At 42.7% G+C, this 24,797-nt stretch overlaps 1 protein-coding gene across 2 annotated transcripts in view; it reads right to left on the bottom strand.

Annotated features, from left to right (window-relative positions):
• Nucleotides 1-2,069: 2,069 nt before the first annotated feature.
• The window catches only part of CDH11 (cadherin 11), a 79,337-nt gene continuing 56,609 nt past the window's right edge, over nucleotides 2,070-24,797 (bottom strand). For both annotated transcript variants that reach the window (XM_006096456.3, XM_023760321.1), the window contains 5 exons: nucleotides 23,576-23,712; nucleotides 22,629-22,762; nucleotides 22,058-22,175; nucleotides 5,700-5,951; nucleotides 2,070-3,411 (listed from right to left, as the gene is read on the bottom strand). In XM_006096456.3, coding sequence (XP_006096518.1) covers nucleotides 2,915-3,411; nucleotides 5,700-5,951; nucleotides 22,058-22,175; nucleotides 22,629-22,762; nucleotides 23,576-23,712 — 1,138 coding nt within the window. In that variant the 3' untranslated portion in view covers nucleotides 2,070-2,914. The remainder of the gene's footprint in view (nucleotides 3,412-5,699; nucleotides 5,952-22,057; nucleotides 22,176-22,628; nucleotides 22,763-23,575; nucleotides 23,713-24,797) is intronic.

The following is a 24,797-nucleotide window of genomic DNA, read 5'->3' as shown; positions in this document are numbered from 1 at the left end:
GGCAGCCGATCAATGATTCTCTCTCAATCATTGATGTTTCTATCTCTCTCTCCCTCTCCCTTCTCTCTGAAATCAATAAAAACATATTTTAAAAACATATATAAATGTTGATGAAAGAATAAATGAATGAATGATGAATGTAAGCAATACCCACTGCCCAAGGGCAAAGACAGAGAACAGGGCAGTGCTCCTTCCGTTAGCGGAATCGATGTCAGAAAGCAGTGAAATGAGGGAGGCCCAGGAAATTCAGGTTGCTTTTAAGGCAATAGTTCCAAATGAGAAAGGACTCCACACGCCAGAAAAGACGCTTTATTTCCAAGCTTCTGAGACAGTTCTACAAACAATAGAGGCTTAAAGTAAAAAAAGAGAAGAGAAAAAGAAAAACAAGTATTTTAACTATTGAAAGGAAGACAGCCTTTAAAAAAAATAAAGCCTTAAACATAAAAACGTGAAAACAGACTTGTCAAATTGAATCCAAATACATTTGTAGAAAAGAAGATCACCCATGGTGACAGGGTTACTTAGAGCGGCATCCGTGTTTAAGTGTTATTCATACTCCTGGTGAGTGATTTCTTCGTTTCAAATTCAATTGGAGAGCTGTGCAAATCTAGCAAAATATTCTTTGGATTATAAAAACTATATAAAAAATGAACAAAACCGTCAATTATGGAAGTATTGAGAATGTGCAATCCTTCGCCGAAATGAAAGATTCCAAAGTGACATTGTCCACAGAATTTATTCCACTGAAGCGTTCAGACAACTTGGTTTAAATGCAAAGGAAGATGGAAGTGTGCACTTTCATGGAAACATTTCTCTTTGTATGGGTTTCGACTCAGTCATAAAAATAGTACGTAACAAGATTCCAAGAAATGCCTCAAAGAATTTTCACAATAGTAAAAAAGAAGAAAAAAAATTAGTCTAAAAATTGTCTGCAATCCAAGAGCAAGCATGTGCCCCATGTCCAGGGGGGAAGAGAGGAAGCACTTGCAGTGTTGTCCCCCCCGCTAGTATTGCTGTGTTTCTGACCTTTGGCCCACCTGGGCAGGTGCAATGTCCGTCACAGATGTCGCCGTCCCCGGGCAGCTGGATGGGACTGCAGGAGACGGTAGGCAAACTCACGCATCAAATGGCATCGACCCTCAGAACCCATCAGGGTCCCTGCCCTCATTCTGAGCCCATGGCCCAAAGCCCATTTTAAAACAAAGGATTGGAAATGAATTGCTCTTTCTTTGACAAAATTTAAAACACCATCATATTTTAAGAGAAGCTAAAATTAAGAGAAGTGAGCAGTTTTAACCATCAGAGGCATGATGATAGCCTGGCAAGATCAAAGGAAGGGAACATAGAATAACATTGGAGATCTGATAACTACTCGTGGCAAATTTATATTTTTGACTCTTCTCACCCCCACTCCCAAAATGCTAGGTTGGGGCATAAAACCTACATCTTGGCCCGGCCAGCATGGCTCAGTGGTTGAGTGTCAACCTATGAACCAAGAGGTCACGGTTCGATTCCCTGTCAGGCACACGCCCGGGTTGCAGGCTCGATCCCCAGTAGGGAGCATGCAGGAGGCAGCTGATCAGTGATTCTCTCTCATTGATGTTTCCATCTCTCCCTCTCTTTTCCTCTCTGAAACCAATAAAAAAATATTTTTAAAAAATCTACATCTTGATCTTTAGAGTTCTGATCATCTCATTTCCTCTCCCAGATTCATCCCTTAGAACTATCGAATTACTGATACACAAGATAAATGCATATGATTTAACAAGTATTGCAAAGTCATAGACTGACCTAGATCTTTAGCATCCTCCTTTTTCAGAAGATGTGTGCGAAGAGAAGCCAGGAAGCTAACACTGAGATTGTACAAACAAAGCTATGCACGATGTTACAGAATCTTATCCGAAAACACATTTGCAAAACACATTTGATTTTAAATAAACAGTTTAAAAGCAGTGGACTCGAACAGATCATAAATAGGGTTATTCAAAGATCACAATATCTTGAATTAGAAATATAAAGGGGTCATTAGAAATACTTAATTTTTCCAATGTTAAGAATCAAACCCAGAATTAAAAAAGAATCTTTTTTTTATTTCAAAGGTTGCTTCTTATATTGAAGCTCATATTAAAGCAACAGTACAATGTTCATAAAATATAAGTGTGATGCCGTAACATTTCTTACATGTCAGAATACTGATATTTGTATGTATACTAAAAATAAGAACTTTAAAATTGTACAAATAGATACATTAAAAATGACATAGAAATAGGGCGCCTCTCACTGAAACAAGACAGTTATATCTGGCACGTATTAGTTTAAGATGAAAGTAGAAGCAAAAAGATTTACAAGAATCAGCAGTAACAAGATTGATGCTCAAGAGACATAATTGTACATTGTATTGTACATACATTGTATGGGTTTAAGCTGGCTGAATAGTATATATTTCAAGTTTAAAAATGCACTACGTATAGAGTGTCCATAGTTTAAGGCGAAATTACAGCTCAGAACTGTTGTCCTTTCTAATTTTGTGGAAGCTTCTTTGACAAATAAAAAAAAAAAGGAAGAAAAAGAAGAAGGAAGGACTTAGATGTTCATAACACATACACGATTTCCCTTCATTGCAAGTTCACCGTTAGGTTTCTCCTTCGCTTAAATATTCCATACGCCAAGTGGTTTCCCTCTGTCAAAGCTGATAAACAACTTCAATCGTTGCCTTTTTTTGTGTGAGAAAAGGTACTTCACAGTATTTACCACTTTGATGTCCTTTCGGCTTTATTAAACGTATCCTCTCTGGAAAATGTTGCTAAGTTTCAAATGAGCCTTTCCTTGATTTAAAAAAATACCTGTTTCCATATCTTCTAGGTTCTCCAGAACGCCAGACACAGTTCTTAAGGCCAAATTTGTATCGTTATTGTTAAGAGTCGTCGTCAAAAGTGTCTTTGGAACCGTACAAGTCCGCTAGTTTCTTAAAACGAGGTCCCCAGTTCTGTAGGTAGTCATAGTCCAAGTCTGAATCTGTGGTGGCCGACTCCAGGGAGCTCAGGGACCCGGCCACCGAGCCCCGGCCTTCGTAGCCGTAGATTTGGATGGAGTCATAGGGAGGGGCGGTGGGGTCATTGTCCGCCTCCTGTATTCTCGTGTTGATGAAGTCGTCCACGTCCACGCTGTTGGGCGCTGGCCGGAGCCCGGGTCGAGGCATGTACTGGTACTCGGGCTTGATGTCTTTGCGCGGGATAAACCCGTTGATGCCGTCCGGATTCTGGAGGGTGGCGATATCAAAGGCCTCCGTGTCCTCCTCCCCGCCCCCTTCGTCGTCGTAGGTGATGATGTTCTCTCGGACGTCTTCTTCTTCAAAGACGATGAGCGGCTCTTTCTTCTGCCTCCTCAGGGTCACAAACAACACCACGATGACTACAAGGGAGGAGAAGGCAAGTGAGAACAGGTGCAGCCCAGTATTCCCGGGTTCCCTGCCCGGGGGGAACGCTGCTTCCCGCAAAGCACAGAACCGGGACCCCGTCTATGAAAGGAGAGCTTTACCTAGAACCACCCCCCCCCCCGCCCCCGCCAGGGGTGCTATGTGCCCTCCACCCGCTCTCCCTCTGCAGAATGCTGCCAGGACAACATGATATCCAAACAAACCGCCAAGCTGGAGCTATTTTGAGCTTTTTATAAATGAGTCAGACACTACTTGAAGTCATCTTCCTAAGAAGTGGGAGGGTTCTAACTATGTGATCTGCAGCCTCTTAAACGTGGCTGAGGCAAAGGGAGACAGCTGCCTCTCTAGGTTACGGACGTGCCCGTTCACAGGGCTTAGGCCTCCCTTTCTATGGGAGGTGATGCCCTGCTCCCGCCCAGAGCACTGGGGGTGAGGTCAGCCTGGACCTACTGTCTCTTCATGAGAAATGGTACCATATCTCCAAACCACGGTACAGAGGAGGGAACGTTCATAAAGACCCCGGGAGACAGGTCTCCTATTTGATTGAATGGAGGAAAAGAGCATCGGCTTGAACTCCAGGTGAAGGAAGGGATCCCACTAAGCTCAGGCAACATGGCGAGTGGGCAGAGCTGCTTCCAGGGGAAGTTCGGGCAAGGCTTCACTCTTTATCTGTCGCCTCCCCCCAGGGGGCTTCTCCACTGTTCCATCAGGACGCTCCCCGCACACTCTGCAACACTGGAGAAGATGATGGTGGCTGAATGTGGCAGGGGGTCTGAGAGCCCCTCTGGGCCCCCCGTCACTGTGAGATCCAGGGATGGGTGCTTGCACCTGCCCAGACCGTACCCGGCCCCCAGCGCTCCCCAAGCAGTGTCCTTCCTCTCTGCCTTGTTCTTGACAACACTTTTGCCCAGACCACTTCCTCTCACTCGCTTTGCTTGGCTGACTCTGTCTTATCCTTCATCCCGGAAACCTTTCCTGGCACCAGATCGAGCTCTTAGCACCTGCTTCTTGCACCGACCTGCCCCCGTTCTCGCCATCATCATCATCATCTTTATCATGTGGTACACAGCTCTGGCTCCCCAGGTAGCCTGTGCATTTCTTAGAGCTCTTCCGTGTTCTGCTTGCAATCGCCATCCATCCCAGCCTCTTTCACCCACTGGGAAACTCTTTCAGGACCTGACCAGTAAGATGTCTCTGACCTTTTGACCTTCCCAGTCCAGGTCAGGCACTTTCTATTCTTGTGCCCCCAACATCTTTGGTTCACCACCCTATGTGCCTCTGTAGTTTATCTGTTTGGGCGTATTTTCCCCGATAGACGATGAACTTACCCATCACTGAGATCTTGTCTAGGTCTTCTCTTCACCCCCCCTCCCCTGAGGGCCAGACACGGGGCCTGGTACCCAGACAATCGTGAGGAACTCTCTGTGGAACTGGGCACACTCATCCTCCCCTATGTAACTGAACCCCATTCATTCATTCAGCCGTGAACTACACTTTGTAGAAGAGCATAAACGTGGTGTCAGACATACTTGCATTTGAATCTTGACTTTTGTCACTTACAGGTTCTGAGAAGCTGGGGGGACTGATCTACTCTTCCTGAGGCCCAACCATGGTGGATGGTATGAGCCTCAGTACATTTCTGTTATCACAGAGGAACCCACAGATGGGAGGAGAGAGCAGAGGGGTCCCTAGCCCAGCTTGCCAGGGCAGAACGCGTTCTCAGGGTCCCCTTAGCCCAGGCACACCCCCAGATATTACATATGCTAATCAGAGGGGGAATCAAGACCCGGTTTCAGGCAGGGGACCTTCGACCTTCCTCCAGTTCCTCGAGTCCTTTACACACTGTCTTTTGCCTCATGATTATTCTTTCTGTCTCTAATCCTTCTCCTTCCTCTTGCACAGCAAAGCATTACTCATATACGAGGTCTCTGCCCAGATTCAGTTCCTGCAAAACCTTCTCTGGTGACCCCACGGCACCCCCAGGTGGCTTCTACTATTCAGTCCTGGGGTGCCTGGCAAGTTGCTTATCAGCCTTCCCCCAACATTGCTCTAACTGCTTGTTAATTTGCCTCCCCCTCCTCTACCCCTTCCTCCCCACACACATACCATTCCATAAAATGCAGGAGCAGAAACTGCCTCTGTCTCAGATTTCACCCACAGCACACAGCCTAGTTCTAGCAGCCAGCCTGGCCTCAGAACTATCTGTGTTTCAAGGACGGGCATCTAGGAAGGCCCTCCCTGCAGGTGCCAGGGGAGCCCTTACCCAGGAGAATGACGATGCAGGCCAGGATGGCGATGAGCGCGCCTGTGCTCAGGCCGGCGTTCAGGATGTAGGCCTCGGCGTTGCAGGAGAGCAGCGCCCCGTTCACGTCGCACCCACAGACCCTGATGGTGAGGGTGTTGGTGCTACTCATGGGTGGGATGCCACCATCACTGATCACGATGGGAAGGAGGTACAGATCCTGCTTCTGCCGACTGAAGCCTCCATGCCGGGCATATACCCCCGCGGTGTTATCTGTGGGAAGAGGGGAGACAGGGTGAGCTCTGGGAACCGGACCCTTTGCATCACAGCCTGTCGGATCAGAGGGTGCTCCTCTCCTGGCCAAGGTTAACAGTCTTCCCCGCCTGTTCTGTAGTCTAGACGCTGCAGTCATTTGCTGTGATAGGAGCACAGAATAACCTCTGAAGTTTTGGAACAAAACTCAGAACTTGGCTCTTTCATTGGCAAGATAACCACACCCTTTTTTAGTCGGGTGTTGTCCTTTTCCTCAAATACAAGCAAGTGTGAGCTTCCACCACATAATCTATGTTAGTGCAGAACGTAAATAAATACTTAAGTGAATATGAAAAACAAAACAAAAAACCCTTCTTTTCCTTCTTTGCACTTTCCCTACTTCATGACAAGCCTTTGGCCAGTTTTTGTGTGTTTATTCGTGTGTTTCTCAGAGATTCCCTGTCCACTCTCCAACCTTGCCCAAACTATGAACTCAATCATGAGTCCTAAAGGAAAATACTTCTGTAAGAGGAAATACTTTATAAAACCCAGCAGCAGGGTTATAGTTTCTTTGAAAGTCAAGCACCATCAGGCACCCAACTGAACACGCCACCCCTCCTGCTTAAAATGATTCCAGCTTTTCTCTGTTGCCCACACAGCACAGCCCACATGTACACAGTCAGCCGCCAGGAAGTGCCTGAATCTGGACCTGGTCCTGCCTTCCGGGCTCACATCCAGCCCCTCCCCACATGTCCCCGATCAGCCTAGCATGCTGAAGTCACTGCCCCCAGGCAGAGCGCTCTTCCTTGGCCTCCTGGTCTCTTTGCTGCTCTAATGCCCCCCTAACCCCCAGCCATTCCTTTGACCCAGGCAGGTGAACTCCTCAGGCCTCCAAATTGAATCCCAAAGCCATGTCTTCAGGGAGGGCTTTCTAGACCTCTCCCCTCACCTCCTTTGTGACCCATAACACTCTGTATTCCTGCAAAAATTGGTATCCCGCTGCTCTGTCATTATTTGACATCTCCTAGACTATGAACTTCTGGGAGAATAGGGGATTTTATCTGATTCATCTCAGCCTCTCCAGTGCTGGACACACAGCAGACATCCAATCAATCTTTGCTGAACAAATGATGTAACCGTTCTGGGAAAGGTTTGACCCAGATTCCAGATGTGAGCTTTCATATTTCTCAATCTTTTGTAACCTATGCCCCCAAATGCTTCCTCATCATTTTCTCTGCATCTCTCTACATCCCAAAAATATGTTTCCCAGGCTGTACGCTCTGGGGGACGGGAGGGCGGGGGGAAGACACTGGTATGATAAGACAGTTGAAGTTTGAAATACACTCCATCAAATTACACACACACACACACACACACACACACACACACACACACAGCTCCTCAGTGTGGCCTGCCTCCCTTTGTGAGTTAAGAATCAGAAATTTCTAGCAACATGAATATTATCACCGACACAATGGCCCAATAGCTAGTAGGCTCTCAATGGATTGACAGTACTATGAATTAGCTCTTGTCATAGGAAAAAATATCTTAGAATCTCAAAATTGCTTTGATATATTTTAGGTGAAAGGAAATCTAACATGTTCTCGGTGAGAGAAAATACACATTTAGGGACGAGCAGATACTCGAGGTAGCGCAGAAGGTAAGATGTGTGCTCAGCTGTTGGCAAGCCTTGTCATGACAGGTCTCTGCCCTTCACTGCCAACATTTCAATCAAGGCAGGGCCAGAGAGCTAGCCCTCGTCTCTATAGTTTCTGAATTTTGTGTGATTGACATCCATGGCTCTTATCTCTGGAGAAAAATTATATATACTGTGGAAAATCATGAAAAATTAAAATAAACAGGTCAAATAACATGTTAACTGTAAACCCAGTTTCCTGGCTATTTTGACCTATCTACTTTAGGGTATACCACTCTTCTATGCTTAACAATTAGAAAAGCATTTACATATCTATAATAAATTGTTTCAAAATATGTTATTTTTTTTTCCTTCTCATAAATTCTTTGGAGTTCAGTAAGACTTTTGCAAATTAAGTTATAATATCTACCCCCCATTTTAATGATCTGAAATGTCACTAACAACACCATGAATAAACATTAAAAATTTAAGAAGGGACGCACAATAGTAAAATTGCCTGGTTAAAGGTACCTCTCCGATATGGGTGACATCCCTAGTATACTTAGTTTATCTATGGGGTCCCACCCTGTTACCCACGGTGCTGGTTTGGAGACCATGTGAGCTGAGTGTTTTCGGCGCTTTAAACCTGTGGAGGCCGTGATTTAAAATCTGTTCTTCGGGGTGCCATCCACGCAAGACTGTCCCTCTGGATCCCAGCAGGCCAGCTTCCACATGAAAGTAAATGAAATTCAAACACAGATAGGAACCATGGATCTGAGCAGGACACCAGTGTGTGAATTCAAGACGCTTCTTACAGTGAACAGCTGAGCCCTCTCAGGCTCACTGAAACGGTGGCACAGAAGCTCATCAAAGTACCCAGCTGACTGGAGCATTTAAATCTCTGAGGGACAGATCAGTAGAATCTCGAGAACTCTTGTTTAATCTCTTCTAGTCAAACATGTTTGACATATGAATGTTAAGATTAGCTCTAGAGGTGGGAAATAAATGGGCTGAGGCTCTCTTCTTGGGCATGTTCTAATTATACACTTTAGAAGGAGTCCTTTGTCCCATCTAGAGCCTCCCTTGTTCATCTTTAAAATGAGGACCCTTGCCTAGCTGGTGTGGCTCAGTGTTTTAGCATTGACTTATGAACTAGGAGGTCATGGTTAGATTCCCAGTTAGGGCACATGCCTGGGTTGGGGGCTCGATCCCTTCTAAGGGAAGTGCAGGAAGCAGCTGATCAATGGTTCTCTCTCATCATTGATGCTTCTCTCTCTCTTTCTCTCCTTTCCTCTCTGAAATCAATAAAAAACATATTTTAAAAACTGAGGACTCTGGTTGAGATCAAGAATGCCTTAAGCATGGGATTGTCATATCAGAAAAGTCAGTGGTTGTTCTCCGTGCTGTGCTTCCAGTGGGCTCAGGGGTCCTACCAGAAAAATTATCACCCAGTACCAAATTCTTCCAGGGTTGGAGACCTGGTGAAGGGGGAATGTGGGTCAGGAAATGTGTTCCACCATCCTGGCTGGACACTTAGGTGCTCCATGTGGCTTGAGCAGATAAAATAGTCCCCCTCTAGATCCAAGTGGCCCCAGCACCAATGGAAGGACGCGCTTTCTTTTGGGAGGGACATTCCAGAGGATTCAGTGCTGCGGCCTGTGAGAGTCTTTCTTGTGGTCCACTCTGGCCACTGATCTTTCCCTCTATGGCAGTGGTTCTCAACCTTCCTAATGCCGCGACCCTTTAATACAGTTCCTCATGTTGTGGTGACCCCCAATTTCATTGTTACAAATTGAACATAATTAAAGCATAGTGATTAACCACAAAAACAATATGTAATTATATATGTGTTTTCCGATGGTCTTAGGTGACCCCTGTGAGAGGGTCGTTCGACCCCCAAAGGGTTGCGACCCACAGGTTGAGAACCGCTGCTCTATGGGCAGACACTTCATGAAAAACAAATCTAGAAAAACAAATGGAAAAAGAAATGCACTAACAATAATAACAGAACCCCTATTCTGGAAGTCAACCTTGCATTTTAGGTTTGACTACAGATTCTCTTTCATCTAAATTATTTTAATGAGCCATCCATTCTCAATCTGTATTTAAGAGGGTCCCCTCACTTGGGACATACATGCTTGCAAGGTTTCTGGGTGACCCAAGGTAAAAAAGAGGTTCCATGACGACACATTTTCAGGAACATGTCAAATTAACTCCATACTTAATAAGATGAGGCCAAAAACGTCAAATGTATTTAGTGTTAAATTTCCACCAAGAGATTTCTTAGGGCCTTCTCCTTTATCAAGTTTCCAAAGAGCAAATTTCTTAGTATTTTGGGTCAAACAGACCTGGGTTTGAATCTTAAATCACCTATAAATTAATTGCTTTACTTTAGACACACTAAGTAAATGCCTCGAATTTCTATATTCTCATCTAAGAAAGTAATAATTTTAGGGTTAAATTTGATCACATTCACAAAAGTACTTAGCACAGTGCCTGGCTATTGGAAATGTGCAGTAAATATTAATCCTTTTCTCGAATCTCTCCTTTTTGCCATAGACTAATGAGGAAGAGAGGTTTATTGGCAATGAAAGCAAAGTGAATTCCTGGAAATGTCAGCACAGCTTGGAAAGCAACTCACTGCCTACACAGAAGGCTCGTCATCAGGTAAGGAAACCGTCCGCGCTCTTCAGTCCCGGGCAGTGTATTCCCAAGGTAAGAGAATGCTTCTCAAGCACCCCACTTTTTCATCTTGACACCCAATGTCCCCATCCTTGGCTACAAGCACGTAACCAGTTCCATTTTTTCCCCCTCCACTTAGGCAAAAACTTGCACACAGGCCATTAATTACTAGTAGATGTCATGCACAAGTTATAGTGTTCTATTAATGGGAAATAAATTCAAGATTCAAAATGTTATGCCTACAACCTGGACTGCTAATCATATGCTGGTTTTGCCTGTGCACTCTGTATTACACTAACACAAGGTAAAGGTTCCTGATAATAACGGGGATGCAAATAGAACGGTTATGAAGATGATGTGGCCCCATGGAGGGATACATACAATTGACATTAAAAAGGGAAAATATAGCTCTGGCCCATGTGGCAAGAGGTTAGAGTGTTGGCCTGAGGACCAAAGGGTTGCAGGTTCAATTCCTAGTCAAGAGCAAGTACAGTGGGGCCTTGACTTACGAGTGTCCCGACTAACGAGTTTTTCGAGATACGAGCCGTCTCTCGGCCGATTTTTTGCTTTGAGTGGCGAGCTAAAATTCGGGTTACGAGCCAGCTTCAGATACCCCACCACTACTTGGCGCAGCGAACGTCACAGTGAACGCCACAACATCAGCCCAGCATCACGTGTCTCACTCGTTCACTTTTTGATTTGACATATGAGTAATTTGAGTTACGAGCTCCGTCACGGAATGAATTAAACTCGTAAGTCAAGGCCCCACTGTACCTGAGTTGCAGGTTTGATCCCAGGCTCCAGTCACACAAGCAGAATAATTATTATTTGATCTCTTTCCTCTGGGCCCTCTCTACTTTCCCTATAAACATGGCAATAGCACTGTCGACATTATGGGAAACACATGCATAAGCACACATGTGAAATACATACATAGTGTGTCCAAAATTCTTAGTGTAGTTGTAAGCTTTAATAATGTGGGAAGTATACATGCTAAGCAATGGCATAAGACATGGTTGTAAAGTTTAATTTTTAGATTTTTTTTTTAATACTCAGAGTTGGGATGTTTAAAAAATCACTTTTAATTTTTGATGCCAATATTTGCCATCTTCATTCTGAGGAACTGAAATAATAGAAATTTCAAGTGATATTTTTAAAGTTTGTGTTATTTATATTTGATGTTACTAATGCTTATTGATGAGCATAACAGCTTGGGCATATGTTTATTTCCTTTCCTTTCTGAACACCATATGAACTCTCTTCACCTGTAGACAATGCACATAATTGCACATTTCAGTCTACAGCGATTGTTTGAATGTCTGTCCTCCTCATGAGACAGTAATCTCCTTGAGGGAAGGGGCCTTCCTTGCTCATCTTGGCCCATTTAGCAGTGTTCTGAGTGCAAACAGAATGAATAGCTGGATTATATTCCTTCCCCCACATCTCAGCATCAATCTGGCTTTTCCACAGTCAGATTTTACCAATTCCTTAGCCTGCAGTTCATTCCAGTTTTCACCTCCTCCCCCTTCACTTCTGAACCCAACCTGATCAACACTGCCTGTGTCTATACTGTGGATGGTGTTCCTGCTAAATAGCTTCATTGTTTATCTCGTTATTCTTTTCTATTGTTTATGTTGAGTCAGATTCAACTAGGCAACATTTATTGGGCTGCTAACATGTGCAAATCTATTCCTTGTTACTTCTGCACACCTTACTGCAAAGAATTCTTGAAACGGTGTGCAGAAAATATAATTACCCTTATTTATAGAAAAGGATATTGAGAAACAAAGGGGGAAGCAATTACTTACAATCACATGGAAAACACAAAACTAGGAGTCAAACTCCTCTAGATGTCCCTATTGTTTTTGTTAGAACACAGCCATCCCTAAAATCCTGACACCATAGCATGTCAATTACATTGTTTCTTTTTTTTGTACTAAATATCCCTAATATGGTTATATAATTATTTGGACCCCCTCATAGCCTGTAGGAAGATCAAGGTAGACTCAGGTCCCAGAAAATGAGCGGCTCCTAGAAACCTAAGAATTGTATGGCAGAGAGACCCACTTTAACACCGATTCCCACAGCATTTCCTGAAACATACACACACACACACACACACACACACACACACACACACACACCAACATGCAAGAGGCAAAAAGAAATCTATTTTCTCAATATTTTGCACTGAAGCAAATGCTGCAAAGAGGTAAATTCTAGAAAAAGCTAGTTGTAGGCTAGTTTTAATGTTCTCATGAAGAAAAGTGTTTGACCCAAGACTGAAGGCTGTAATATCTCCCCACTGAATCAAGGGTCTGCAGTCCACTGGGGAGGGGTGATCATGATCTTTTCATTATCACTTTAAAAACGAGGGAGGGGCAACATATGAGATACAATAAACAGCATTGTAGGAATAATTGCTTATGTGTGTGTGTATAAGATATCTAAGTGCTGTGCACTGTTTGTTCATTGTTATAATAGATTTTTCATTGTTATCATTTATCACATCCCTTAGAATCAATTCTCCCTCCACTTGTGTTTGGGATCATTTTCTCCTTGGTGATGGGACAGGAGAAAGAAATATACCACCTAACTGTTTCTTGTTTCAAAACCTCTAAAGAATTCAGTGGGATATAAACATTTATGATCTTTTAGTGAGTTGAGAAATCCCAGGAGTTAGTTAAGTCAGTGACAGGGGGAAGCCTTGAATGTGTAACGTGTGGGATCCATCAAGGAGAACTATGGCTTTTTTTCATCTGGATGGGGAGGGAGGGTTCCCAGATAAACTGTGCTCTGCGTTGGACGTACTGCAGCAATGAATTTCAGGCAGGAAAGGAACATAATTATTTACACAGTGAAAATGGCAGGGCATTAAAAGACATCTGCCATTTTGATCTGCCAAAAGCAATTAAAGGAGGGAAAAAGTTCCACAGAAATCTGCTTGGGTATCTTCGAATAGTGAAAGTGGAAAACCAGAGGCATATTTGAATGTTATTTGGTGCGGCTCATAAAAAAAGAAATGTACTTAGTTTGGACAAAAAATAGTAAAAGGGAAAGAAGAAAAAGATGCTTGCCAATTGATGATCCAATCGGGGTGAATCTTGGCTGTCTTCTTACTCAGCCAAATCTGCTTTTCATGCAAACTTTTTGTTATGTTTGTGTGTTTTTTAAGTTCAAATGAAACTTTGACTATATCACGTATCAGAGCTCATTCGACCTGCAACTGGCCCATCTTAGATACTATTCTTGCCAAATACATTCATGTGAAGGTCATCTCTCGCTGTACCCAAGCCCTGGATATCCAGCATAACTTTATGGAATTATCGATAATGCATGGGTGGAGGGGTGGGTGATGTGACATCGATTCCTTTGGAACATTCCAACATCGAAAGATAGGTTGTCTTTTTCAGCCTGAACCTTATATCATGACATAATCATTTCTTTCATCATAGTACCTAATCCCTGAAATTTCAGAAGCACATGACATGGTATTTTTCCATCCGCTCTTTGACTTTAACTCATGCATTTGGTCAACGCACTTTTGTTGATGTTGGGATGATGCCCCACCGAGCTCATAGTCTAGTGGGAAACAGGCAGGGAAATAATTGCTTAGAATTCAGGATGGTAAGAAAACTAAGGAGCACAGAGAAGGAAGTCTCTACTAGTAAGATGGGCTGGGAGTGGGGACACCTGGCCAAGCTTCACCTAGAAGAGACTTCGTTGACAGTGAGACATGGAAGAGGAATAGGCAGAGGAGCATATTTCCACAGAGCAGAGCATGGATGGGTGAGAGTGTGGTGTATTGGGGAGAGTACAGGTGGTCTGAAGTTTCTGGAGCTTAAGGTTCAAGGTAGCAAGAGAAAAGAGACAAAGGCCAAGTTTACATGGATGGAGGGAGATCCCATAATTCTTTGCTATAAAGTGCCAGTTAAATCCATAGGAGATGGCTGGCCAGTTGTCTGAGTGGTTGAGCGTTGACCTATGAACCAGGAGGTCGCGGTTTGATTCTCAGTCAGGGCACATGCCTCGGTTGTGAGCTTGATCTCCAGGTAGGGGATGTGCAGGAAGCAGTCGATCAATGATTCTCATCATTGATGTTTCTATCTCTCTCTCCCTCTCCCTTCCTCTCTGAAATCAATAAATATATATTAAAGTTGTTTTAAAAATGCATAGAAAATGGAGAGCCAAGGAGGAATTTTAATTGGAGAGGCATCTTCAGGTATGTCTACTAGTAAGGGCTGGTTTAAGTGGTGGCAAGACTGGAGTCAGCCAGGCCTGTTTGGGGGCCACCATGACCATCAGGCTCCTCTGTGCACAAGTCCTTCATAGCCATTAACAAAATTAGCTGAACTTTCACAATCTAACTAACTTAGCCCCGTGGGCTTTGGGAACTCCCTGGCATCAGGGACTATGTCCTAGTCACTGCTAAAGCTTACTCCTAGGACACTTCCCGGCCACAGTACAAGAGAACAGCTCATTTGTCCATGATTATGGAGGAATGGAAAGAAGAGATTTCGATAGAAGAACAGGGGAACACCCAGCTTTTGATGGAAGTCACAGTGGCACTAAGTGTGGAAGAGCCATCAAGGGCGGAGAAGGTCAAATGAGACAGGGAAGGTGTTTCAAGTTGTCTAAAGGGTTACACTTTCAATTTGTTGACTTGAAAGTCCTAAGGGCATTCTTATTATTATAATAGAAACTTATGGCAAGCTCCTAAAATTGCCCCTTACTGCTCAAATCAATAAGCAGTGTTTTAGTAGCCAAGTAACACCATGGTCTGACAGGCCTTCAGCGTTAGTTGAAATAGATCTATTTTGTATTGGGCAGCACGCGGCCCCAGGGTCCTGGGAACCTGGGATGCGGTCCAATTGTGCCAGCTTTCTGTGTTCCAGGGGCTCTATCTCTCAAAATAGCAGCTCAGCACATGAATGAGATGTGCTGTAATAACTGACAGTTTTTAAAGTGAGATTAATTATGTGCTAAATATTCATGTATTAATATTAAGACTGATTCCTTTCTAGAGATAAAATGTTAAGACAGACATTTAATCTCTAACCCTTGCTCCTTCCTCGCTACTTTATCAAATGATCATTGTTTAAAACAAGAGGTTTAGAAATTAAAAATATTAGCTTCAATATTAGGATGTTCCCATTTAGTTTATCCAATCCTTAGGTCAAAAGACAAAATCAAACTATCTTATGGTTAGAATCCAAAGTTGTGATAAAAATTGGACATTTATTTCTTAATAAAATAATGGAAAGGAAATTCCCTAAAAACACACACACACGCCCCACCATACAAATATTAACTATAAATGGTGAAACTCTAGAACTGGTATCCCTATTTAAGTAGCAAGTACAGTGAGAATATCCATTATTATTGCTATTATTGAACACATATTGTAAAAGTGCACATTTATCCAATTAGCCCAAAAAATAACCAAATACTAAAAAAGAATGAAGCAAATTCTCATCACATTTTTATATAGATGTCTCCTTAGGAAAGCCAGAAAAAATCGGCGGAGAAGTTGTATCACTTTAGAACAATGAATTAATTAAAATAGCTGTAGTTAGTATTAAAAATAGTCACTTGAAAAACATAAGTTAAAAATCCACTTCACAAGAATATCTAAATGTAAATTAGCTAGACATACACATAATAAGAAATGTGTAGAACAAAAGTGAAGGAAGCTACAAAACATCCCTGATGGAAATGAAGAAAGAACTGATTCAATGAAAAGTCAGACCATGCTTCCACATGAGAAGAATACTTTTAAATGTTTAGTTCTTAAATTTAAGATAAACTCAATAACATTCGCAAATGTACTTTTTAGGCACCTTAACGTTAATTTTAAATTATATCAACAGGAACAAGAAAACCAAAACTTAAGAAAGAGCACTAAAATGAAAATAGTATGGAGAATATATACATCAGATTTTAACATATATATGCATACAACCATTAAAGAGAAATACGATAACAGCACTAGACTATGTGGAGAGAATCTGAAGAATTGAAAGCCCCCACCCCAAAATCAGAGATGACGATAAAGATGGTATTTTAAAACCTTTAAGAAATAACAGATTATTTCTTAAGTGATGTTTAGGCAATGGGCCACAATTGGGGGTTGTCTATTTCATATGGATAAACGCTGGAAACAGGGAGCATGATGGATAAGAAGGAAAAAATAGGCGAATGTTGATATCCATTTGGGATAAGGAAAGCCTTGCTAAGGATAATATTAAACAGTGAAAAATGATGTAAAAAGTGCACCATTTATACTTGAGAACATAGCATGCTCAGAATCAGAAGGGCATTGAAATGTGGAGGAAACCTATGAAACGGGTTCCACAGTTCAAATGCCAATAGCATTAAGAGACGAAGAACTTCACAAATCAAGTACAGACTAATGTGTGTACAATTCCAAAACTGGGTGAAGGCCCTGAATAGCAGATTTACAAAGAAAAAAAAATCAAGACTTATTTAAAACTTCTAGCTTTACTAATCATGAAAGAAATTTATATTTTAAAATTTGATTATATTTCACCTATCAATTTGTCAATGATTTAGAAAAATAATATCTACAGTTGGCTTGATGGTGAGGGAATGGGACCTCACCTACGTTACTAAAAGTTATTATAAATATTTCTGGTATTATAAATATTTCTGGTGGGTAGTTTGTCAATAATTACTAGTATCAAAAGCTTTTGATCCAGTCATTCCACTCCAGGAATTTAGCCTAAAAGAATAATTAGATATTTGGAAAATGTATGTGAAAATGTACTTATGCGTCCGGCCAGTGTGGCTCAATGGTTGAGTGTTGACCTATGAACCAGGTGGTCAAGGTTTGATTCCTGGTCAGGGCACATGCCTGGGTTGTGGGCTCGGTCCCCAGTGTGGGGTGTGCAGGAGGCAGCCGATCAGTGATTCTCTTTCATCATTGATGTTTCTATCTCTCTCTCCCTCTCCCTTCCATTCTGAAATTAAATATATATATCAAAGAAAAAGAAAATGTACTTACGCAACAGTAGTCAAATATTACCAGACATTCTTAAGGTGGAAATTAGGAAGCTATTTAGAAGAAGATGTTGACATAAGTAAGTGGGGAAAAACTGGATGTGTGTTTATGACTGCCTTGTTTAAAGATCAAAATATATGCCAAGGGCAAGCCTGGAAGAGTGTACAAAATATCAGGATTATTTCTGGACACTATATTACCATCAAGTTATGTTATCATTTAAATTTTTATTTTCGCTTGTTTGGATTTTCTAATTTTCCTTCAAGGAATATGTATTATTAGGCCATAGAAGAAAATTATAAAACTCTTTGCAAATTTGTTTTACCACAATGGCGATGGCTATGATTAAAATTGAAATCGAAGTACAGTTTGTCTTTGGTTCACACTTTCCCTGGAAACCTAGATTGATTCATTGAATTTCAGGTTTTACCTCTTCTGAAGACTGTTATTATTTGACTACAGGATAAACAAAGGTTTTGCAAAAAGAATTAACTAGAAAAGACATGAGCTTTATATTTGTAATACACTGTGTTAGGCTCATTAAGCGAGAACCCTCCAACCACTCAAACTTTTCCGTTATTTCACTCATTGGCAGCATGAACTTGAGCCTCTGAAGCTTCTGATGTCCAGATCCTTGCCTCACCTAGAAAATGGGGATAAAAATATTCAACATGCCCACCTCATAGGGCTGTTTGAGAAATTAAGTGAAACAATGGCCATGGGAAGGTTTTATAAATTCATGAAGCGCTAGACAGATGAGAGGGGCTAGTCTCAGCATTTCTTTTGCTTGGCTCGTTCCTTATCCATTCCACGTTTCTTGTGTTTTTAGAGATGCCATTGAGTCTGACATTTTCAAAGTAAATGCATCTCAAAACCTGGGCGGATCTGCTCTTCATCTGCCCAAACAGCACCCTTCTCGGCATTAACAGCCCAGGAGGGACTTAAATGTTGAACATTTTTATCCCCATTGTCTGCCTACAGACTCGTCTCCAAAGCTGGGGCTGTAGAATGGAGCGAGATAAAAGGAATGAAAAGATTTGTATGCATGAGATGGCTTCCTCCCTTATATTTCTAAAGAAAGATAACTACCATATGATTTCACTTATATCTGGAACCCAGTGAACAAAATAAACTAACAAATGAAACAGACTCATAGATACAGAGATCAGACTGACAGCTGTCAGAGGGCAGGGGGATGGCGACAGGGTGAAAAGGTGAAGGGATTAAGCAAAGGATAAAACAACTCCTAGACACAGAAAACAGCATGGTGACCACCAGGGGAGGGGTTGAGGGGAGGTAGAAGAGGGTACAGAGGAGATAAATGGTAAGGAAAGGGACTGGACTTGGGGTGGTGAACACATAATACAATATACATATGATGTATTATATAATTGTATACCTGAAAGGTATATACTTTTATTAATGAATGTTACCCCCATAAATCCAGGTTTTAAAAAGACGCCCTGTGCTTATGTCAAGTTTAGGCCAACACAGTCCCAAGTATTTACATGGCGTAATGAAAGTAAACACTCAAGGAGAAAGAATTGATGCTTTTACCGCGTGATATAAACCATTACTGCCTGGTGGCCGCGTGTTTTCTATGGAAAACGGTCTCAGCTGAGAAATCTGGTAGCTCCGTGGGCTATTAATAGGATGTGGAAAGTGATTCCTCCTTTTGGATTACTTCAATATGTAATTACATTTAGGATCTAGTAGAAAGGTACTCTATTAAATGATAATTATAGGACTGCATTTGCTTTAAGGTTTCATAATAGCTCTAAACATGGGAGTTTTCATTAACTGTTGGCCATAGTTAATAAAGTCGTTTTTCTTAAAAAGCAGCAATTTCCTGCAAAAGTGGTGGCTCCAATCTAGGATGAGACTCTTATAAGAAAGGGGACACAGATTGTGCAACGGGTTGGCTCATCTATGGGAATATAATCTCCTTGAAAATATAGGTGGCATCCTCGAAGCACAGGGACAATGTGACATACTCATAACTCCCCAAAGAACAATATGTCTTGGTGTCATGTTTCAGGGAGTTAACAGCAGCTGAGTATTATTGCGCACATAAAAGTAAGGAAGACAAGGCCGATGATGGAGGTGACGTTGGCCCAGCCAGGAAGCCTAAAAAACACCTGTTGTTTTAGGGGGGTGAGGGTCAGGATAAACTGGGGATGTAGGCAATACATCCAGCAATGAAGCTCGGATGAGAGTTGTGGATTATACAAACACACAGATACATGTCTGACGGCAAGTATTTGAGGAGACAGGTAATAAAAGAGGTGGTAGCATTTGAGGCATGTGAGAACACCAGAGTTTCCTGGACAACCATGCAGATCACCTCACTAGTGATAAAAGTTTTAGTTGTTTGTTGTTTTTTTTCCATCATAAAACTGACATAAGCCTAGGCTAAAACACTGTAACCACGTAGCAACCCAGGGTTGGCAGAAAATAATTTGGGAATTAAGAACATTCCAAGAGTGGGAACACGCATTCTCAGAAGCTCAAAGGTGCTCACATATCGTAGAAAGTATAAAAACGCTGTGTATGTGTTGAAACGCTGTGTTCAACTCAGCTCAGGGCACATTCGTGTCCACTCCCTGCCAGGGTCTGCCTTCTCTGGAGAGATGCACCTTCACAAAAGGAAACGGTGACACAACATCCGTGCCCCAGGGAGGCGACGTGCTCCTAGCTGAGAATCGCTTATCTACCCCAGTGCTTTGCAGAATTCTCCCTTTAAGGGGTTTAAGGCGCTCACACATGCACATGAACCAAAGCCAACAAGTACAAGAAAAACCTCACATGAAATACAACATTAAAGAGCTCCACGTAAGGTTTCTATTTTGAAATGGTGGAAATCATTTACAAAGGGAATTAGAGATTGTTTTGTCCGGTTCCTTTAAAATATACGTCTCTCCCTCTAACTTCCTTCACACCCTGGTTGTCCAGAGTGTGTCCACCGAGAAAGCAAGGCATCGGGAGAGGAATCTCTGCCACAACACCTGGGCCTTTCTACCCCCGAGTCTCATTTAATATGCGCCTGATTAAGAAGGGCTGCATTTAAATGCTCAACTCAGCCCTGACCGGTGTGGCTCAGCTGATTGGGCATCATCCATGCACTGAAAGGCTGCTGATTCGATTTCCTGGCAGCTCATCAATATTGTGCACTCACATCAATGTTTCTCTCTCCCTCCCTCTCTAAAATTCAATTTTGAAAAGATCTTTAAATGCTCAAATCAATGCAAGAAGTAATAATAAAGTAGGTCAGGTCATCTCCCCCAAATCCAAGTGGCATGGGGAAGACTCCTCTGTTCTAATAATCAGCCCAGCAGGATGCAATGACTCAGGCTGCAACTAATAATCAGCCCAGCAGGATACAATGACTCAGGCTGCAAATTCTAAACTCTGGGTGCCTGGATTTAACATCTAGATCCAACCCCTGTGTAGCTGACTGACTTTACATTTTTTTCTTTTTCAATTACAGTTTACATTCAGTATTAGTTTCACACCTACAGCTTAGCGGTTAGACAAGCATACAAAGTGTTCCCCGATATTTCCAGTATCCACCTGGCAGCACATGTAGTTATTACAATATTGTTGACCATATTCCCTGTGCTGTACTTGACATCCCCATGGCTATTTTGCAACTGCCTATCTATACTTCTCAATCCCTTCCCTGCTTGTAGCTGATCGGCTGTGAACAAGTTACTAGTTCTTGATAATTCTGTGCCTCATTTTCCTCATCTTCTAAGTGGGAATAATAATAACAACCCTTAGCTGTGGTGGGCTGAGAGAATTCAATGGGCAGAGTGTGGGAAGGGTCTTGGCATGGCATAGCTGCTGGCGTTTATGATACCGATAATAGAGTGGATGATAATAACGATGATGAAGAGATACTACTACTGCTTCGATTAATTTAAGGTCCTATAAGCCTGGCCTCAGTCACCGAGAAAGCAATCAACCTATAGCCTGGCACACAGCTAGCTCATACCTGATGAAATATATACACTCAGGACCGCCTTTTATTCCTATGTCCAATGTTGGTGTTTGTCAGCCTGTTTTACCGACCTGCATCGTCATAGGTTTATAGGAACAGCTGCAGACCAAAACAGTCCGGCCGGGAGTCAGGAAACTTAGATTTTTATCCTGGCTCTGGCACCAACAATGTCAAGGGGCTGCATCCATTTGGGTCTACACAACAAAAACAATTTGAAGACTTTGCACTGGGAAGCAGGACGCATTTGCCTTTCCCACGTTTCCCGTGGCCACAGGTGCCTTGTCCATGCCCTTCCGGTGGTCATTCTGCAGCCACCCTCAGGGACCCAGCTCTGTACCCATCACACTGCATCCCAACTGCGCGTGGAAGAAAAGGCCAGCCGAAAACTTCCATTGCCTGGTAAACTTGACCTAATTTGTTTTAATCTCTACCTGATATCAATATTCATAAAGCCACACTTCCCCTCTCGGGTTCACCAACCTCTGAAAAAAATATGAATGAAATTATTTGCTATTGACTCTATAAGCTTCCCCACTTGGTTTTGCCACCGCTTCATGACTATCAAAGCCAACAACAGCAGCAAAAGTAAAATACCATCAGACTCACTCATTCGTAGGCGCCAAATGAGCCCATGCCTCATAATAAAGATGGCATTATGATCTCTCATTTGCTCTTCACCAGAAAGGCATTGATTATTGAGATTAGGGGAAATACTTGCGCTCTGCAACATAAAAGCCATCCATTTCCCATTTCTATGTCTCTGAAGGCATAGGAACCTTGGTACGAACCTCTGTTGTCTATGACTGTGAAGTTTGGATTGTGAATGATTTCAGGAGGCAGACTGAAGATAAATCTTGGTCCATTGGCTGTGTCATCCTTGTCATCTGCACTAATTGTGACAATTGGCTGAAAGAGAAAGGTGGCCCATGACTAAATCATGCTGACATTGTCACATCATTTATTTAAAAATTCCCGGCTGGCTAACAAGCCTGGTTTTAATCAGAGAACACAGTTCCAGAGCTGAACTGAGGCTCTGAAGCTTTCTTGGGTAGTGGAAGTATCTCCAGGCGATACTCTCAAAAACCAAACTCGGTCCGGCCAGTGTGGCTCAGTAGTTGAGTGTTGACCTATGAACCAGAAGGTCATGGTTCATTTTCTGGTCAGGGCACATGCTCGGATTGTGGGCTTGATTCCCAGTGGGGAGCATGCAGGAGGCAGCCTATGAATGATTCTCCCTCATCATTGATGTTTCTATCTCTCTCTCCCTTCCTTTCTGAAATCAATAAAAAGATATTTAAACAAACAAACTTGTTTCCCAATGCCTTGCTCATAGCCAGGGGAGAGGAAAAGCCAAGTTACCTGGTTAGAAAGTGGCTTGCTCTGATCACTCTCACAGATGAAGCCTTCGTAAGGGGCAGTGAACTTGGGAGCGTTATCGTTGACGTCCAGGACCCTGATGGACACGGGGACTTTGGCTTCCTGATGCCGGTTGTCTGGAAAGAGAGCATTCAGTCAGTGCCAAGTAGGAAGGCACGTTGGTCCAAGGTTACTCTTAGGAAGGAGTAAGCGCCAGCCACTCCTCCAGGCAGTGCAGGGACAGGCATTGTTGGCATGAAAGCCATCTGAAACGGGAAGTATGCTAGGACCAGGGTGAGGGGGATGCTCGGGAATGAATGTGAATATTAGACCAGGAAGAACCACTTTTCTATTTCTTCTGATTCTGATGCTGAGGTTATATTCTACATGCTTAGAATAGAGCCTGCCACCCCTGAGTGTAGTCCATAGCAGTGGTTCTCAAACTGGGGTTCCCCAGAGCAGCAGCAGAACCACCTGGGAATTCCTTGGGAATGAAAACGCTCAGGCCCCAGCCCAGACCTACTGAACCAGAGGCGCTGAGGGAAATCTTTGTTATAACAATCCCTCCATCATATTCCAACACATGATCAAGTTTGAGAACCACTGGTCTACAGGTAAACAAGAAGCCACAAATCTCGGCTCTAAGGATTCTGCTGCTCTGGGTTTAAACAAAACTGAGTGACAGGATATAGCGGGGAATCCTTCCATGAAGGTCATGAGTGTCAAGCTGCTGAGGGTGGGCAGCTCACTGGCCAAGTCTGCACCCAGAGAAAACAAAAACGTCTCTATTCTTTACTTGTATGACTTCCTAGACAGAGAACCAAAAATAAATTATAAAGATGGAAAACATGTTTATTCTATCTCAGCTGCCTGTCCCTTTCCAGAATATGCGGAATCTGAGGGAATAATAATTGATAAAGCAGAATCAAAGCCCTTAGGGAAACACTTACGGATTTCTGCCGCAAAAACAGAGATGTTGAGCCAGGCGGTTTCCTCTCTGTCCAGAGGTTTTGTAGTTTTAATAAAACCATCCTCTGGATTAATAGTGAAAAACCTGTCCAGGTCAGTATGCCGATCAATGGAATACCTAAGCGGAATGCAAATGAGGCAATTAGAGACCTTCCAAGCAGCTTCATATTTGAGTATTTTCCCCATGCTGTATTTAAAGCAACTTTCCCAAGGAGTTGCTTGAGCTAGGTGTTTTCTTTCTAATCAAATTTACTTTTCAAACTTTGTACATGAATCTTTTATAGAAATCATTTTGCCGCATTAGCATTCTTTATCCAGTGCAATGAATGAAAGAGCTGTTTAGCATATTTGATTGAGAAGCATAATGCCATGTTGCATATTTCTCCGGATTTACTACAATCACCCACCATCTGAATATTTATGGAAGTGCATTTTGGGAAGTCGGTCTGCCTTGCTCCCAAACTACTCAGAAAGTCATAAATGTATCAAACCTTTGCCAGATTTTTGCATGAGATATTAAATAGTTTCACGTTTATCTAAATTTATCAGCAAGGATCATTTATGGTCCAAAACAATCATTTTTCTCCTTAAAGAACAATGTGAACTGCATTTTGAGCAGACTTATTTGCTTAGTCTTAGGGGTCCTCGGGTAGCTTGGTTCTGAATTCCAGGGTGAAATATGCAAAGCAGGCTTGGCCATTCATGTGGAACATTCACACTGCCCACACTTTAATGACCCCAGACTGTGCCGAACAGCATAGCTACAAGGTTTCAGCTACTTCTGTCCACTAGAAAATTTACTTTGATTCAAACAAAAGGCAAAATAATTTTCAAAATATTAATGGAGTATATTTATGGCAGGGTGAGGTGGGAGATGGGCCAAGAGGAAGGGCCGTTATTGAGGTAACAGGGAAAGTGACTTACCAGTACTCAGGGCATGCCGAGCTCTAAGTATTGGAGCCCTGGCTTTCAAGAGTCTGCTGAACTCTAACGGCCCTTCCTGCCCTCCCCCCACTGACTCCAAGTGGAGAAGATGGTCATGTCAACTCGGGTAGTATGCTGGGCTTCCTAACTGGGTAGTGTCCTGTTCTTGGAGGGCTTAGCTGTGTTTCCCTGAAGTTAACAGAATACCTATGCCTGGAAGCATTCATTGAGGGCCATACAACCAAATATTAGAAGTAGCAAAGCCCATGGAGGTCACAG

This window comes from Myotis lucifugus, unplaced genomic scaffold (genome assembly GCF_000147115.1).
Source record: "Myotis lucifugus unplaced genomic scaffold, Myoluc2.0 scaffold_179, whole genome shotgun sequence".
Taxonomy (NCBI): Eukaryota; Metazoa; Chordata; class Mammalia; order Chiroptera; family Vespertilionidae; genus Myotis; species Myotis lucifugus.
Note: the sequence above shows the minus strand (reverse complement) of the source record. Positions and strands in the feature narration are given on the sequence as shown.